The sequence below is a fragment of the Periophthalmus magnuspinnatus genome, chromosome 16 (assembly GCF_009829125.3).
Source record: "Periophthalmus magnuspinnatus isolate fPerMag1 chromosome 16, fPerMag1.2.pri, whole genome shotgun sequence".
Classification (NCBI taxonomy): Eukaryota; Metazoa; Chordata; class Actinopteri; order Gobiiformes; family Gobiidae; genus Periophthalmus; species Periophthalmus magnuspinnatus.
In genome coordinates, this window is record NC_047141.1 from 21,835,554 (window position 1) to 21,850,405 (window position 14,852).

A 14,852-nucleotide genomic window follows, 5' to 3' on the forward strand; every position below is an offset into this window, starting at 1 on the left:
AATAAGTGTACACTGTATACACAAGCATTATGTAACACTGTATACTCAATTTAGAATGAGCATTTGTCAAGCCGTGACCTGTATAGTGTTTCTTCATACATACTGTTGCCAGGCAGAATATTATATATCCACTGCATGTAAAACAAAAAAATTCAAGATGAATTGTTCAGTAAGAAAAAATACAGTAAGAGCAGTAAGATGAAATACTAAGTTACTTGTGGAGGGAAAAAAGCAAGACTGAAACTTTGACAGCAACATGTTCAGTATTAACGACCATGATCTTAGAGCTTCCTTGTGTCTAACACACTGTCTTTCTAAACTTCATCTAGCTGTCAATCAAGTTCCTCTCCTGCAAGTCAAGTTCACTTCAAACATGCCGAACCTGTGCTCTGTCATTCTGCCTTTTTTAAACTCAATCCCGGTGCTTCGTCCCACCTCCATTTATGCATTTTTCTGAGCTTCACAACCTTCTCATCTCTTGTCAAACATGACAGCCCCATGCTGCAATCCTGCCCTGCTTCACAGAAAGATGTAGGTTGTATAAAGATCAATATGAGGCCAACTAGAGTTCAACCCGCTGCTGCACAAATCTGCATTAGATCTATGTAATCCATCTTTAAGATGTTTTTAAAAAAAGTGAAAATGCGTCTTTAGGAACAGAATTGTGAAAAGTGTTGGTGAGAGACAGAGTCTGCTTTGTCCCATGGGCTAAGATAAAAACCTGTTCTTCTAGGTCTCCCCCCCCCCTATAAACCTAATTGTATTTTTTTTACCTATATTGTAAAAAATACAATATAGGTTTAAAATACTGACTTAAAACCTAAAACATTCAATGCAAAATATTTGTTCTCACTGTACAAGCAGCTGCCATACAAATGTATATATAATGAAAAAGACATTTTGTGTCAGTGTCCGCAATGATTTAGTTTTAACTCATTTCATTCAAATGACTAGGCTTCACAATTACAGGGGTGTTGTGTGAGTGTGTACTAGTAGTATTTTTAAAATCCTTTTATTTTAGGCTATTCTATGTATTCTAGTTATTATAATTATTATTTTAAATGTTGATGCACCATTTTCAACTGATGAGAAACAGCATTTTGTTAAAGTTCATTCATTCATTCATTCATTCATTCATAATTCTTCCAAATCAAAACTTGGGATATAACTGTGTATCAAATCAATTATCATGTGTTTTACTTTTTCAACTGATCAACAGTAACTTTTCCCTGAAATTGTAAGTAATATTATATTGCACTTACCAACTCCACTGTGCCTGTTGTTCTCAGTTTCCTCCATTTTAAGGTTGATGGCTGACTCTGTGTCAGACCTGGAGCTGCTGGCTGTAGTCACATCAGCTGACGATATGTTGGTGGTGCTTTCTGATTTCTTTGTTCTGGAAATTGAGCTTTTTGTTATGGACTGGACTTGTGCGAATCCACTAACCGTAGTGCCAGTGGTAGTGCTACAGTGAGAAGCAGCATCTGATTCTTCAAGGCTTTGGCTGAATTCAGAGCTGGAGTCTTGAACAGCGAGGCTATCGGAGGTGGTACTGCTTGGTGTAGAAGGTCTGAGGTCCAGACTGGTAAAGCATGCAGCAGATTGCTCTGTTATGGGCGCTACAGGTTTCATGTCTTCTATTACTACAGTGGTGGTGGTGGTGAGGGTGGTTGACTCTGACCCTTTGGTGTGGAACACTGGGGTGGGGTCTTGGATGTGTTGGCTGACAGGTGTGGCAGTGGCAGACACGTCCTCGGAGCCAGAAGAGAGAGACACTGGTGTTGGGGGTGGGGCAGGAGCTTTCCTTTTCCTTTGCTGAGCGTCCAAGCCGAGACTGATCTGATGGAATAACAGAAACATTGGAAGTTAAATTTACATCAGAAGAATCATATATACATTTAAAAGTATAAAGTAAAGTCATAAGGCCAGGCCTCTTCCTCAACTCAAATAAATATTGTTGTCTAAAGATTTGTGTAGTCTGGTGTGTTGTAATAGTTTGCAAATGGTGAATAAGCTATTTATTCATCGTCAGTTCAATTATGTCAACTAGACAAAAGTTTTAGAGTGAAGCAGCCCAGAACTGAAGAAGCCGCTTGGATGAGCAGTGAAACGTCTTCACTCTAAGACTTTTATCCAGTTGACAGAATTTAATTTTCTTTTGCTATGTTAAAAGTAGAGTACTTTAGAGTAATAATTACTAGTTATAAAAAAAGAAAGCAAAGCAACACATGAGACACAGGATTCACAAAAGTGAAAGTAATTCTACAAGAACAGTCCAACTTCACAGCAAAATGCCTGGAGGGGCATGCAGATTTGCCCCATGCAGCAGGACATGAGCAGGCAAACTGAGTTTGCACATGTGAACTCATTGAACTCACTGCATGACATGCTCTGGAAATACAAAAGGGCCCCTGACTCGATGTATTTCTCTTTCTTGGGCTCCTGCTTTACTCCTTCTCTACTCTTCTCTTTCATACATATATGAATATAGACATACAAGTGGATGTGGGCCAAAGCTGAAGCTGAAATGGATGAGGAGCCAGTGGAGAAGCAAGATAGATAGGAGAGTGTGTGTTGTGTTCATGCAATTGTGTGGCTAAACTGGTGTGTGTGTTCTCCTTAGAGTGAAACATAAGCCTGCAGTAGAGCCCTGCTATGAAAAGAACAGGGCTGTGGCCTCTGCAGTGTGAGTGACTGAATGTCTCCACACACAGTGAAACAGTATATCTCATATCTGTGCTGGGTTGGGGGCATGGATTAGGGGCTTGTTAGGGGTTGTGGGTTAAGTGTGTGCAGCTCTCCTAGGATTATTGGTGCCATTACTGCGAGCACAACTCGTACTAAAAACTCCAGCCAAACCCTGAAACCATAACTCAAGATTTTCTTCTGTAAAACATTTGTGGTCAGATTGTATTTAGTAGTAAAAGTACTTTTATAAGTTAACAATTTGCATGGATCAGTTCAAGTTAACCACACAGTTTAACACTTTTTAAAATGAAATCTAAAATAAAGATAAGAAAAGAAAATCAATATTAATTAATCAATTAATAAATGTAATATGTACATAGCAGATACATTGGATTAGACCAGATGTATTGTTTTAAGTGTTAAATGCTAATTTCAAAGGGGTTTAGAGTGCAGAGAGACATGTACAAATTTGCACACAAAAGTAAACAGTTACATAAGACATAAGACAGAGGCAAGGCACATTTCAAACATTATATGAGCATGTCTGGCATGATTTAAACAACAGTTTCAGAGTCCTTTTGAACATGTTTGGGTCAGTCTGTAAGTTTAGGTCAGAGGGACGAGAGTTCCACAGCCCAGAACCCCTAGAAGAGAAACTGGACTATCCAAATTATGTTTTAAACTTTGAACTTCGCAGTTTGGGGACTGACCGTTCTAGCTTTTAGATATAAGAGACTACAAGAATTTGTGCACTTGAATAAACAGGTACATATAAGCAATCTTGTACTACTTCTTTTAGAATGGCATGATTTGAATTTCAGACAATAAGCCATCCAACACACTAACAGAAGGCCATGCCAGAACACTCTGGTGTGCCCATTAAGTTTTCCTTTGCCACATTAGGGCTCCATGTTGGAGCATGTTGATCAGATAGGGCCACCCATGAAGGCCTCAACCTGATGGCGTGACTATTCATCAGTTGTTTTGAAGGGCTCTTGATGGGTGAGGGGCTTCGAAACAAGACGACATTACAATGCTAATGTGGAATGTGAGATGCAGTTGTGTGTGGGTACAGTGTGGATGTGTTCTACTGCTTGTCAGCACGCATAAGTACAACCATGCATACATGCATGCCTATATGTGTATGTATGTGCATGTCACAGATAATAATAGTGCCTGATATGTCTCAACACTGAGAGAGCACTGAGGTCAAAAACATCCAACAGTAGCCTGCTGCACAATTAGAGTGTGCTTGGCATATTGTGTGTAATAATGAACATGTGTGGATATGAAAGCATGGATGATAAAAGCACTTTATGTCAACTGTCTGCAGGAGGGGTGCAGAAGGCTAGTTGAGGATAAGGGGACGCATTCATGACCCACTTTCATTGTCATTTACTCTGTCCAACTAACCCACTAAAACGTGTTTATACCAGGAATTTATATTTCTGCAACCCAGTGCATTTAACGTTAAGGTGATATTTATTAAATGAAAAAAAAAACACCATAATAACAATACAATAACACCATAATAATAAGCAAACAGGAGCAATTTTCATATTTGACATTTGTTATTTCATTCACTTTACAGCAGACAAAGCCTTTAGAATAAGCATTTGAGATAAATAATGTCCTTGTATGAGGATGCTTATCACAGAACTACACATCTTCAAAACAGTCCCTGACACTACTGTCCATCACCACATGAATTACAGTTTAGAGCAATGTTAATCATTCATGTTTAAAATACCTTGACCCATATATGTAGCCTACTGTTAGAACGGTGCTTATTCTTCAAATGTCTACTGAACTTAACTGGACTTAACTGAACTATGTGGCTCATCCTTGACTGTTTTAGATCCTCACCAGAAGGTGAGGATGAGGGCATCCCAACAAGATTTCATGCTGTACAGCCCTTTTGCCAACCCCCCAAGCCTGTACATTACTGATGTCAAGCCATACAAAAACACAGAACTTAGTCATGGCAGGTGACACTATTGGTTCTAGCATACTTTGTACGTGTACTTATTGAGAGGACCCAGACTGTTACATTTTTTTCTTTAATCAAAACTGACCATGTAGACATGGCTTCCTTTACAAACCGCAATAACAGATTTCCTATCGCATTTGGGAAAATAGGTTGTGTTTCTCTGAACTAAATGTTCCACAACATTTTGGTGCAGTTCTCATGAAAGTCAACACAGCCTGCTGGTTAAGAGAATGAAGAAACCATAACTACTTAGTTCCAGAGTTTATAGATGCGAGAAAAGGCATTTGTATATAGTTTTTATAAATACATTTATTATTATAACTACATTACCTTCATGGGTAGAACAAAATAATATTAACTTTTAAAACATAATGGGAAAAGTGCCTTAAGTATCTAAACATCATTCATTAATTCAAAATCATCATTCATAATTAATTTATTTTGTCTCGATCTTTATGAAATCTTTAGGTTTTTAGTTTTTTTTTTACCGTACTGAAGACTATTTATCTTTATATGATTTCATAAAGCTGTGTTGCCACTTCAGGTGTGTTTTTCACAAGTTTCTGTGACCTTTAAGAAATGCTTAAGAAATGACAAAACTAAAATTTACATCATTGTGGTAATCAATATGACAGAGGTCATTTAAAGCTCCTACTTGTATATGAATTTCTGCAATATTCCCTATGTTAATGTAAAGCACATATATGAAATGTTTAACCTAAGCTGGGCTATAAATAAACTTGCAGACGAGACAAGAGTGTGACCATAATGTCCTTGTTGTAAAAATAACTGCCAAGAAAAGCTCTGTACCATAGCATATTCTGATGTGTGTGGACATGCAGAACTCAGACTGACTGTGTCCAAATCAAGTCAGAGTTCAGAGAAGGCACATGGCAAAGAACAGGGATCTAATATCAGCAGAGGAAGTCCTCAGATGACCTTCCACTCCTGTTCATGAAGCTGCTCTCGCAGCACAAAACACACAAAGTCAATCACCATACTATTAACAAAAGAGGCTCACGTATTAAAACAATATTCCTGCATGAAAAAAACTCATTGTATGCCACATATTTAAACATTTGGCTCCCAACTAAGAAACACTGTCATCAAAGTTGAGATATTTGCAACTCCCCAAATGATACAGTAGCTGGACAGCCTCTTGTATCTTTTCACCCCCTGTATCCTCAGTTCACTTTTCTTAACTAAGCAAGGACAAATAAACAAAAGCTATTCCAGACATTATCAGAGAGGGAGGGGTTAGTTGCTAAACACCATTTCCCAGAATGCCGCCATAACACTATAATGAGACTGTGGGGAGCTGTTCTTTTAATGTAGACAATACAGGTCACCCCGACCTTGAGGTGCTGAAATTCAGGTCAAAACATGCAGAGCAAAGACTGCCACAGGAGTTGTTCCACTATGTCAGGTCAATCACAGCATGGGCAAAAAACCCTCATTAATAGGGGGGGGTTTGGACTCACACAATGAATCGCACAAATTTACACAGACATTATAAGATAAAAATTATCAAAATTTTTAAAGTAATTGTAGTGAAAGCTCTGACAGAGCTTTCACGTAAAATTATTTAGGACTAATTTCAGAATCTTATACATCTTACCTGATTTGTGTCATAGCTTAAGTGCTCAGTAGAGTGAGTAGAGACTCCAGGTGGAGCGGGGGCTCTCCTCTTCTTTGCCTCAGCTTTAGGAGATGTCTTGGAGATGTTCATGGACGATTGTGACTGGCTCATATGAGGGCGTTCTTCAACATACTGTGACCCAAGCATGGTAGACACAGCCTGGAGATGACATTAGATTAATCAGAAATTAGTAAAAATACACCTTCACACATCACATTTTGTAAGTGGCTTTCCGGTACTTGGGACATGGGAACCAGACAGTTTATTCCTCATACCCACAGGATCCCAAGACAAGTAATTAAAAGCCGAATAATTGATGCATTTAGACAATGCAACAACAGTAAAGCAAGGAGGGACACAGAGTTCAGGCCATTGGAATTAATTGGATCCATGATTAGATCATCTCACCGTAGGGAAAAACTACAAAATGAACAGAATCCATATAGAGGATTATTATGGTAGACAGTTTTGGTGATTCTTACAGTAAACTGAGAAATAAATGGAACTTTAAAATGTCAGTCAGTTTAGAAATGTACATTTCTAAACTGACTGTACATATTATGCATTAAAAAAGAATTAAAATCTTACATGGCCGAAGTGCTTTATATATAAATCACTTTAACATGCATAAAAATACATTTATAACAAAATGCTGTTGTCAATTTAAGATCGTACACACTGAAGTAAAAAAAAAAAAAGAGCTTTTAGAAATATGAGGCCAGCCTTTTAGTAATAATATGGCTTAGGCATAGAAGCAATCTGATCCTACGTGCCGATAAGTGTGTATAAACAGTGTCTGTTAGCTTGTGTAGTTCACAAAAATCAATCTGTATTATTCAAATAATAAGGGTAACATTATATTAAATATAAATAGACTACAACTTAAATGATTTCTTCACAAAACTGTGGCTTGATTCATTTTCATAGTTCTACATAGATTGTTCACCTTATGACCATTAGCCTCTCAATTTATTCATGGCTGGGAGTCATGCAGTACACTGGTTTATTGTGACCCAATCAGGTTGAACATGACAGTTTACTTAAAAATAAACAGCAATAAAATATAATTAACATTTGATTTTTGTCATCGTCTGAATTAGAGTTGCAGATGAATGTTTCTGCAGTTTTATAGATATATAATAACCTCTAATACAGGAGGATGAACGCATCCTGTACCTTGCATGAAGCACTGCTTGTTAGAAACAGCACACTTTGAGGGGGGTGTTTTTGCTGACATATGATAAAGGAGCTGCTTACTCTCAAACACACTTAAAACAAAGTTGCGTAGTACACATTAAGCAACAAGCAGGTCTCACCATAGTAACTCACCATGTGACAAAATACTAGAATATGGTATAAGTAAATCACCAAGTGCAATTTCATTAAAGCTATAAAGAGCATTGTCCACAGCATAAAGTAAAGCTGATGAGGTTGTAATAGATAGAAAGCCTTCATATATCCTGATATGTCATAACCAAATCGATGAAGAGGAGATAACTGCTTAACTAACAACTGCTGCCACCAAGAGGATGTCAGGGTCACTACAAAATGGACTTGTAGAAGATTCAATGTAGATTTAGTAGCCAGTGTGAAAAAAAAACAAAAAACAGGACTGGGATGCTTAAAAAAATGTAGCTATGTGGCATTTCTTTGAAATGAATTAGATCTTCACTCATGCTGCAGCTAAACTAAACATAAAAATATGAATTTTCTTTCCTTCTAGCAAAACTGCTTGAACTGGTTTTCAAACATAGTATTACTGTAAAATGTATGCTTACATTAGAGTGTGCCTCTGCGTCATTGTAATCCTCCATGTCCAGAGATGTTGTCTGCAAAAGCAAGACACAACACAAGCAGCATTCATTTAGTGGGCCATGCATTCAGTCATGCAGTTACAAAAGTCACTTCACACAAATTTTAAGCTACAACATGTAAAATAAAAGTCTGAACTTCTTTACTTCTTTACTGTAACTAACTGCATAAAACATGAACATTCAACATCACGGCATTCAAAAATGTTACCTTAGATTTTCTCCTGCTGAATGGAAAGATACCCAAGAGACCTTTCTTCTCTGCTCTGGCCAAACTGTTCGTACTAGAGCACAGAGAGTCTATAGTTGAGATGTAAAAAAAAAAAAAAAAAAAAAAAAAGAAAAATTTAAGAAAATTTTATTTATTTAAATACATTTGAATAATACATTTATTACAGGACAAAGCATGTTATTGTTGCTTGCTGTCTAATAATGAATTTCTTTTCTTTCTACTACTACTGCTACTATTTAATACTATACTAATTTATCTAGTATGACACATGTACCCAGGAGAGGGCGCTACTGCTTACAAGTTCGGGTCCTATCACCTTTTTTATTTTATTTATTTTTCCTTTTATCTATAATTAGTGAGGTTCACATTGTATGGGAAGAGAAGGACTATTCAGGTTAGTATAAAAGACTACAGGGTGTTTAGTAAAGCAACCATGACACAAGCATGACACTGAAAATTTTAGATTGTTAGTAGCATAGATGCACTAATATACCTGAATAATTAAGGGCAGGTGCTGAAGCCATTTTAGGCTGGAGGACTGGAAAAATAATAAAAACAATAAAGACACTATTTTGAGAGATAAACATTTCATACAATGCATTTGTCCATTTTACCATTTTTTGCATATAGGCTGTTAAATAAATAGATTAAACAAGAAACATAAGCTCTAATTATTTGTTGCTTTCTAGTAACATGCTACAGTAACATATGTCATAAACATTATACAACAGTTGTTACCTAGACTTTTGTCGTGCACATAAAGCTCCTTGACTCCCAGATGCGACAGAGACTTGTCCAGTGGTAACTCTTGGCGACTGATGCTGTCCTTTAGGAGCACGATGAGAGCTGGATCAAATTCACACTTGTCACAGATGACAGGTACGAGATCCTGCAGCAACAACTGCGGGTTCACCCGCACCACTGCCTTCTGACTGCCATGATAATTCACCAGCAAACGCACTGTTTTCTGAGAAGACACAAGTTCTTACTTCAATGAATGTTTATTAACAAATACTATGATAACAAATTATGAACTGACATTCATTTATAATGTAAAGTGATCTTAGTACATGGCAGAAAACAGCAATGTTCTTGAACACACAAACAAAATTTTTTTCTTGAACAGTCAGCAAGTACTCTTAATTGTATAATATTATTTCTATATTTCTAAAGCAATTCTTTATGAGAGCTGAAGTAAAGGACAAAAGTCGAATGACTGACAGCAGCATCTGAAACTGTGTCAGTCTCTGGCCCTGGGCCAGACAGGGTTAAAGGGACAGAGCAGCCAGTGAGCCCTGAGAAGAGCAGAGAAATAATGCATGGTAACTAAAGGTAAGCCCCTCATCAAATATTTAAAGTGCAGGAAGAGAACTGAAAAGACAAAACTAATGAGAGAAATGTATAAGAGAATAGAGTATGTTTCAAACAGAAAATGACCAACAAAACATTTGCTGTGTCAATCCAAGTGGCCTCCTACCTTTGAGTGGGTTCTGAGAGGTTTCAGGTGTGCTTTCTGCCAGTGTTGAATGGCAAGCCAAAGAGAGGGATTTATATTACATAAGGCATTGAGCTAAAATGTAAAACTAGCACACTGGCTATATGCAAATCAAGCTATATTATCATAGTGTGTTTTTCTTTATGCAACAATCTCAATAATGTTTCTTAATCCATACAAAAATATCAGTGCACAACCAGTGAAAACAAGTTAGCAAAGAAAATGAAGATTTCCAAAGTAGCTGATCATGTGTGAAATCCAGTGAAACTCACTTCGGGCACTTTGGGTGCAGGTCGGCGCACTTGTCTCTCCTCCAGCACTTTCTCCTTGATGAGGACACAGGCAACATTAAGGGACCCTAGCAGCGCGTTGGGCTTGAAGCCCAAAGGGTGGCCCTCAGGTGTGAATAGCTCCAGAGTGTGTAGTGAGGGGTTCAGGTGGTAACGGCTGCACAGCTCAACCAGAACGTCCATCAGCGCTTTGCTGAAAGAGGAACATAAAATGACTGAGGGAGAGAAAGTGAAAGAGGGAGAGACACAGAGCAAGAGAGGGAGGGAGATAGGATGAACAAACCACTCATGTGAACAGCTACACAGAGAAAAAGAGACACAAGATTGGATTACAACACCTAACTAGCTTAAGCTCTAGTAAAGGAAGTGGGTGTAATGACTTCATACAGTGTAGTCACACCAATATGTCAACTCTACATGTTGAAAATGCCCCATTTATTTTAGTTTATTTATTTGTTTTACCTAACCAAGGTACCAAGTACCAATATTGAACAACATTATAATATAAGCATTAGTTACATATCAAATAGCAGGTGCAGGTCCCTTCGTGAGGAGTCCTATAGCACTACCTGTCAGAATAAAAAAAGCAGGGGACTGTTTTCTGGGAACCAGCAGATCATATGTCAGATAGCGGTACTACTAGAAAGGCCACTATTCAAGACGAGGCAGTAGAATTTAGACAAATATGGTTACATTAATGTGCATGTGGTAGGTTAAGACTATCTGAAACATTCTACAATATAATTTATATTTAGTTATTCTGCCTCTCTCAATTTTACAGTAGTCATTTAATCATACATTATGATTGTGGGTTATTTCTCTCCCAAATTCAAATGTGGCCATTACTTATAAAAACACAGCCGCATAGTTAGGGTAACCTGTATTATACACATGCTGCATATGACTTGTGTCCAGATCTTATGCCACTGTTTCCCAGCCCTCTGTTGCTTCCATGTGCTCGGCTCTCTACCCCCAATCCAGTGCACATAGTCTGTGAGCTGCAGTCTAACACTGGACTATGGGCAAAAATACTACAGGCTGAAACTTTTTCAACAGGCCTCGTGTTCTTTATGGAAAGAGAAATACGGACAGAAACATGTCATACTTTGTCACAGTAATTTGCAATATTCAATCTAGGGATATATTAGTTCATTAGCTGTTTGTGCTTGTAATTCCATGAGTAAGAGACGGATTGGTATTGAATATCAATCACTCTTTTCCATTTCAGAACTCTGCTAGCCTCATTCACACATCATGTTACTGGTCTATTATAATGTTGGTTTTTTTTTCCATTCTGGGTTTGTCTGTGTCACTTTGCCAATGGGGCCTCATTAACAGGCATGTGCCTGTGGTCAGCACAAGCTTTGTCACACACAATATAGGGATGAAGTCTAGCTCATAAGGTGTTCAGCAAAAATAGGTTTAATTTTACAGCAAGGATTGAAGTGTTCCAGCAAAGCGTTTCTTTTGATATATGTTGGCCAGTAGACAATTTTTGGGATAAAATTAGACAAAATTTAAACTCTTAAAGGCCTCTTAAGGTTGGATATAAAAACATATATTTAATTTAAAGGTATCACAGATGAAGAAAGAAAGACTGGAAAAGTAAGAGAAAATAAGAGAAGGAAAATCATTGTATTTATTATTTTTATCTTAGCAATTAGCATGACGAAATTATTGTATATTTCATTTCCTGTATAATTAGTTGTTTTTTATATAGCTTATTCGTTATTCAAAGAGGATAGTCCCTCTGATATTCACAATCTTATTTCAGTCTTGGCCCCAGAGTGGATCCTAGTATGTTTTTAGAGGTGGGGGAAATCTTTGCACAAGGGGAAAACATGAAGTGTCCACACTGAAAGGCATGCTGCCTGGGAGTCAAATGTAGGACTTTGTTGCTGTGAGGTTGCGGAGGTAACCAGTGGCGGGTGCAAACCCTTTTGGGGGTGCTCCATCAGACTGCCCAGGACTCACCTGCCGTCCTCAATTACATTGGTTTGAAATCCTGTGGGCAGAGTCAGCCTCAGCTCCAATGACTGACTCAGCATGTTCTCCTTCATGTCTCTGTCAGTGGCCTCATCTTGAGAGTTAGCATTTCTGAATGTGCGCCGCGGGGCAGGCTGTGGTACCTGAGGAGGTGGTGGCGCACGCGGTTTCATCCTTTTCCTGGGCAGAAAGGCAGAAAGAAAAAGCACACATTGCTTGAGGTTATTACTGAAATATCATGTTTGCCTAGAACTCATCACCCACTTGTCTTCATGGAGATACAGCATTAAACGTATCTATCTAGTTTTTATTCAATAATAGGTTTTTATTGTAATAAGCAAATGCCTTGTAAAACATGCAAACTGTGAGTGAGGTCACCTCTCCACGAGGAATGTCAAGATTAAACAGGTCACATACTTGAGGAGTGGAAATGAATGAAACTCATTGTTGGTTGGTTTATGGTATCAATATTCATGAATTGTTAAAACAGGATATTTCATCTCACAATAACCCTAACACACTTTCTGAGTTTCTTTCTAACTAAAAGTGTATGGACAAACTTTAAACTCACTCACTCACTCACTCACAAGTGTATATAACAGGTTTGACAACTTTTTCACTAAAACACAGTTAATGTTTTTGTGAAATATTTAAATATTTCATATTTAACAAACATTTTGCCTAGTTTTGTCTAGTTTCATTTTTAGTTTAAGTTTACTTCCTAGTTGGACATGGGTAGCAGATGTGACATACTTAGAGGTAATTCCATAACCTAGCAACCATAATGTTAACAGGGGCCAAATTACACAATCCTTATAAAAATAAATTACAATAGTTTTATTTTTTTTTTAAATCAATGTTTAATCTGTGAGAAAAATGTGCTCCCTGTTAGTAAATTGCCCCTGCATTTTGGATTGAGCCTTGGCATAGGTATTCAGTTTTAGAACGCAGCGCTACTTCCTGTTTTTTTGTACTTTTCTTCTCAACCTGTTTTCCACAATGTGCCACTTAACTGATATATACCGGTAACTATGATATATATTGACCACAGGTACTATTCGACCAAATCAAGTAATAATTAGAATAACATGAAAACCTGTCATATCATATGCACTTATTTTCAAGTGAGAATCTCTTCTCTCCAAGAAAGTTACAGTTGTTACAAGTTGTCTCCAAGAAAGTTACAGTGCATGGAGTTACGGGTACATAGAGTTAAATATATCAAATAATTTAACTCTAAGTATCAATATCATAGATTATCTTCTATCTATCTATTTAAATTAATATCTTACAACTAAATTAAAATTAAACAGAAGTGATAAGCAAATTAAATGACTCTGGTACCATCAAAACTGAACAAACAGTTGGCAGCAGCAATGAGCAATGCCTGTAATGCTTGTAAACCAATATTGAATTTGTTTTTGTATGCTTCTTTTTGCTTTGTAAAAATAATTATAATGTTTTATGTTTCCTAACAATTTACACTGCTAACATGACAAATGATTTCCCAGACTTGCACCGTGCCCTTTCTCTCAAACTTGTCAAAAACAAACATGAACCTCTGATAACAAACGTAAAACATTCTCACTCACAACCCTTGTGTGAAGTGTTCCTGAAGTACTCAATGTCACTCTGTTTACAGACAAAGTCACTTGCAATGATTGGACAAGAGAGCCTGTAAATTTGTAATCCATAGGTCTACATAAAGGTAACCACAGTCCAGTGCACAGCCACAGTAAGGAAAAATTCACAAGAACGTAGCTCAACAGGTGGACTCTAACCCTGACTCAAGTTAAATATTAACAAACTACAGTGTCACTGGCATATTATGCAATTCTTTTTAGGGGTAAGGATTTCAACCTCAAGCAAAAAATGATTTACAGATTAGAATGGCATCTGATAAGTACAGGACTGAGATGAGTGAGCAGGTGGTGTTTTGCCTCAGCATACTGGAGCTGTTTCTTTCTGATGAAAAGATTGTCATGTATTCAGTAAGTTATATAAAAGAAGGACAGGGCATGCAATAAAACCACTAGCTTTGTGTTAAATGTATGGTTTGAGAATTTTAGATAGGTCTATTTAAAAACAACAGGTGCATGACATTAGGAACTGTGGTAATCTCTATATATCAGGAGCACACAAGGCTAGACTGTGTGAAGCTGTGGGCTGGGATGAAGGCCAGGTTGAGCACAGTCAGCTAGTATACTCCTCTTCCTCTCCCTTGCTTTTCAGTGTCCCTCCCTCCTCTATCCTTGCTGGCACAAAGAGGCCTTTAGGAAAATCCAGGCTCCCACAGAGTCCGAATGAAGGAAGCTGAAACACAGCGCCTTGGTCGGTCACAGGGGGGCAGTAAAGCAGGACAGCAAACCAGACTGGGTTACACATGCACACACCGAGGTTACTAATGGAGCTCTCAGAGACACCCAGTTCTTTCACTCCACTTCACAGCACTAACAAGGACAGGATTCTTTCTCTGAGCCTAATATTAAAGTCTATAAAGTGTTGTATCAAAGTGCACTGAGACAGGAACACGTTCAAGAAAAAAAGAGAGCTAATTTTATAGCTTGTTGAGTTATAGTGTCAGGGGATGGAGACTCGTGGTCTGTGGTAATCATCATAAGACTAGCTTAAAGCGTTTAATGACAGACAACAGAAAACTCTGTGTTAGAGAGCCTGGTCAAAATGGGTCAAAATGCCAATATAAAATCACCCCGTGTATGT

The 14,852-nt window shown here is 37.7% G+C and overlaps 1 protein-coding gene across 1 annotated transcript in view; it reads right to left on the minus strand.

The window, feature by feature from the left end:
• cobl (cordon-bleu WH2 repeat protein) overlaps positions 1 to 14,852 on the minus strand; it is a 30,229-nt gene that overhangs the window by 9,871 nt on the left and 5,506 nt on the right. Inside the window, 8 exon segments of the mRNA XM_055228084.1 lie at positions 1,263 to 1,839; positions 6,297 to 6,476; positions 8,096 to 8,146; positions 8,340 to 8,428; positions 8,854 to 8,898; positions 9,099 to 9,327; positions 10,128 to 10,338; positions 12,120 to 12,311. Of these exon segments, the coding sequence (XP_055084059.1) occupies positions 1,263 to 1,839; positions 6,297 to 6,476; positions 8,096 to 8,146; positions 8,340 to 8,428; positions 8,854 to 8,898; positions 9,099 to 9,327; positions 10,128 to 10,338; positions 12,120 to 12,311 (1,574 nt within the window).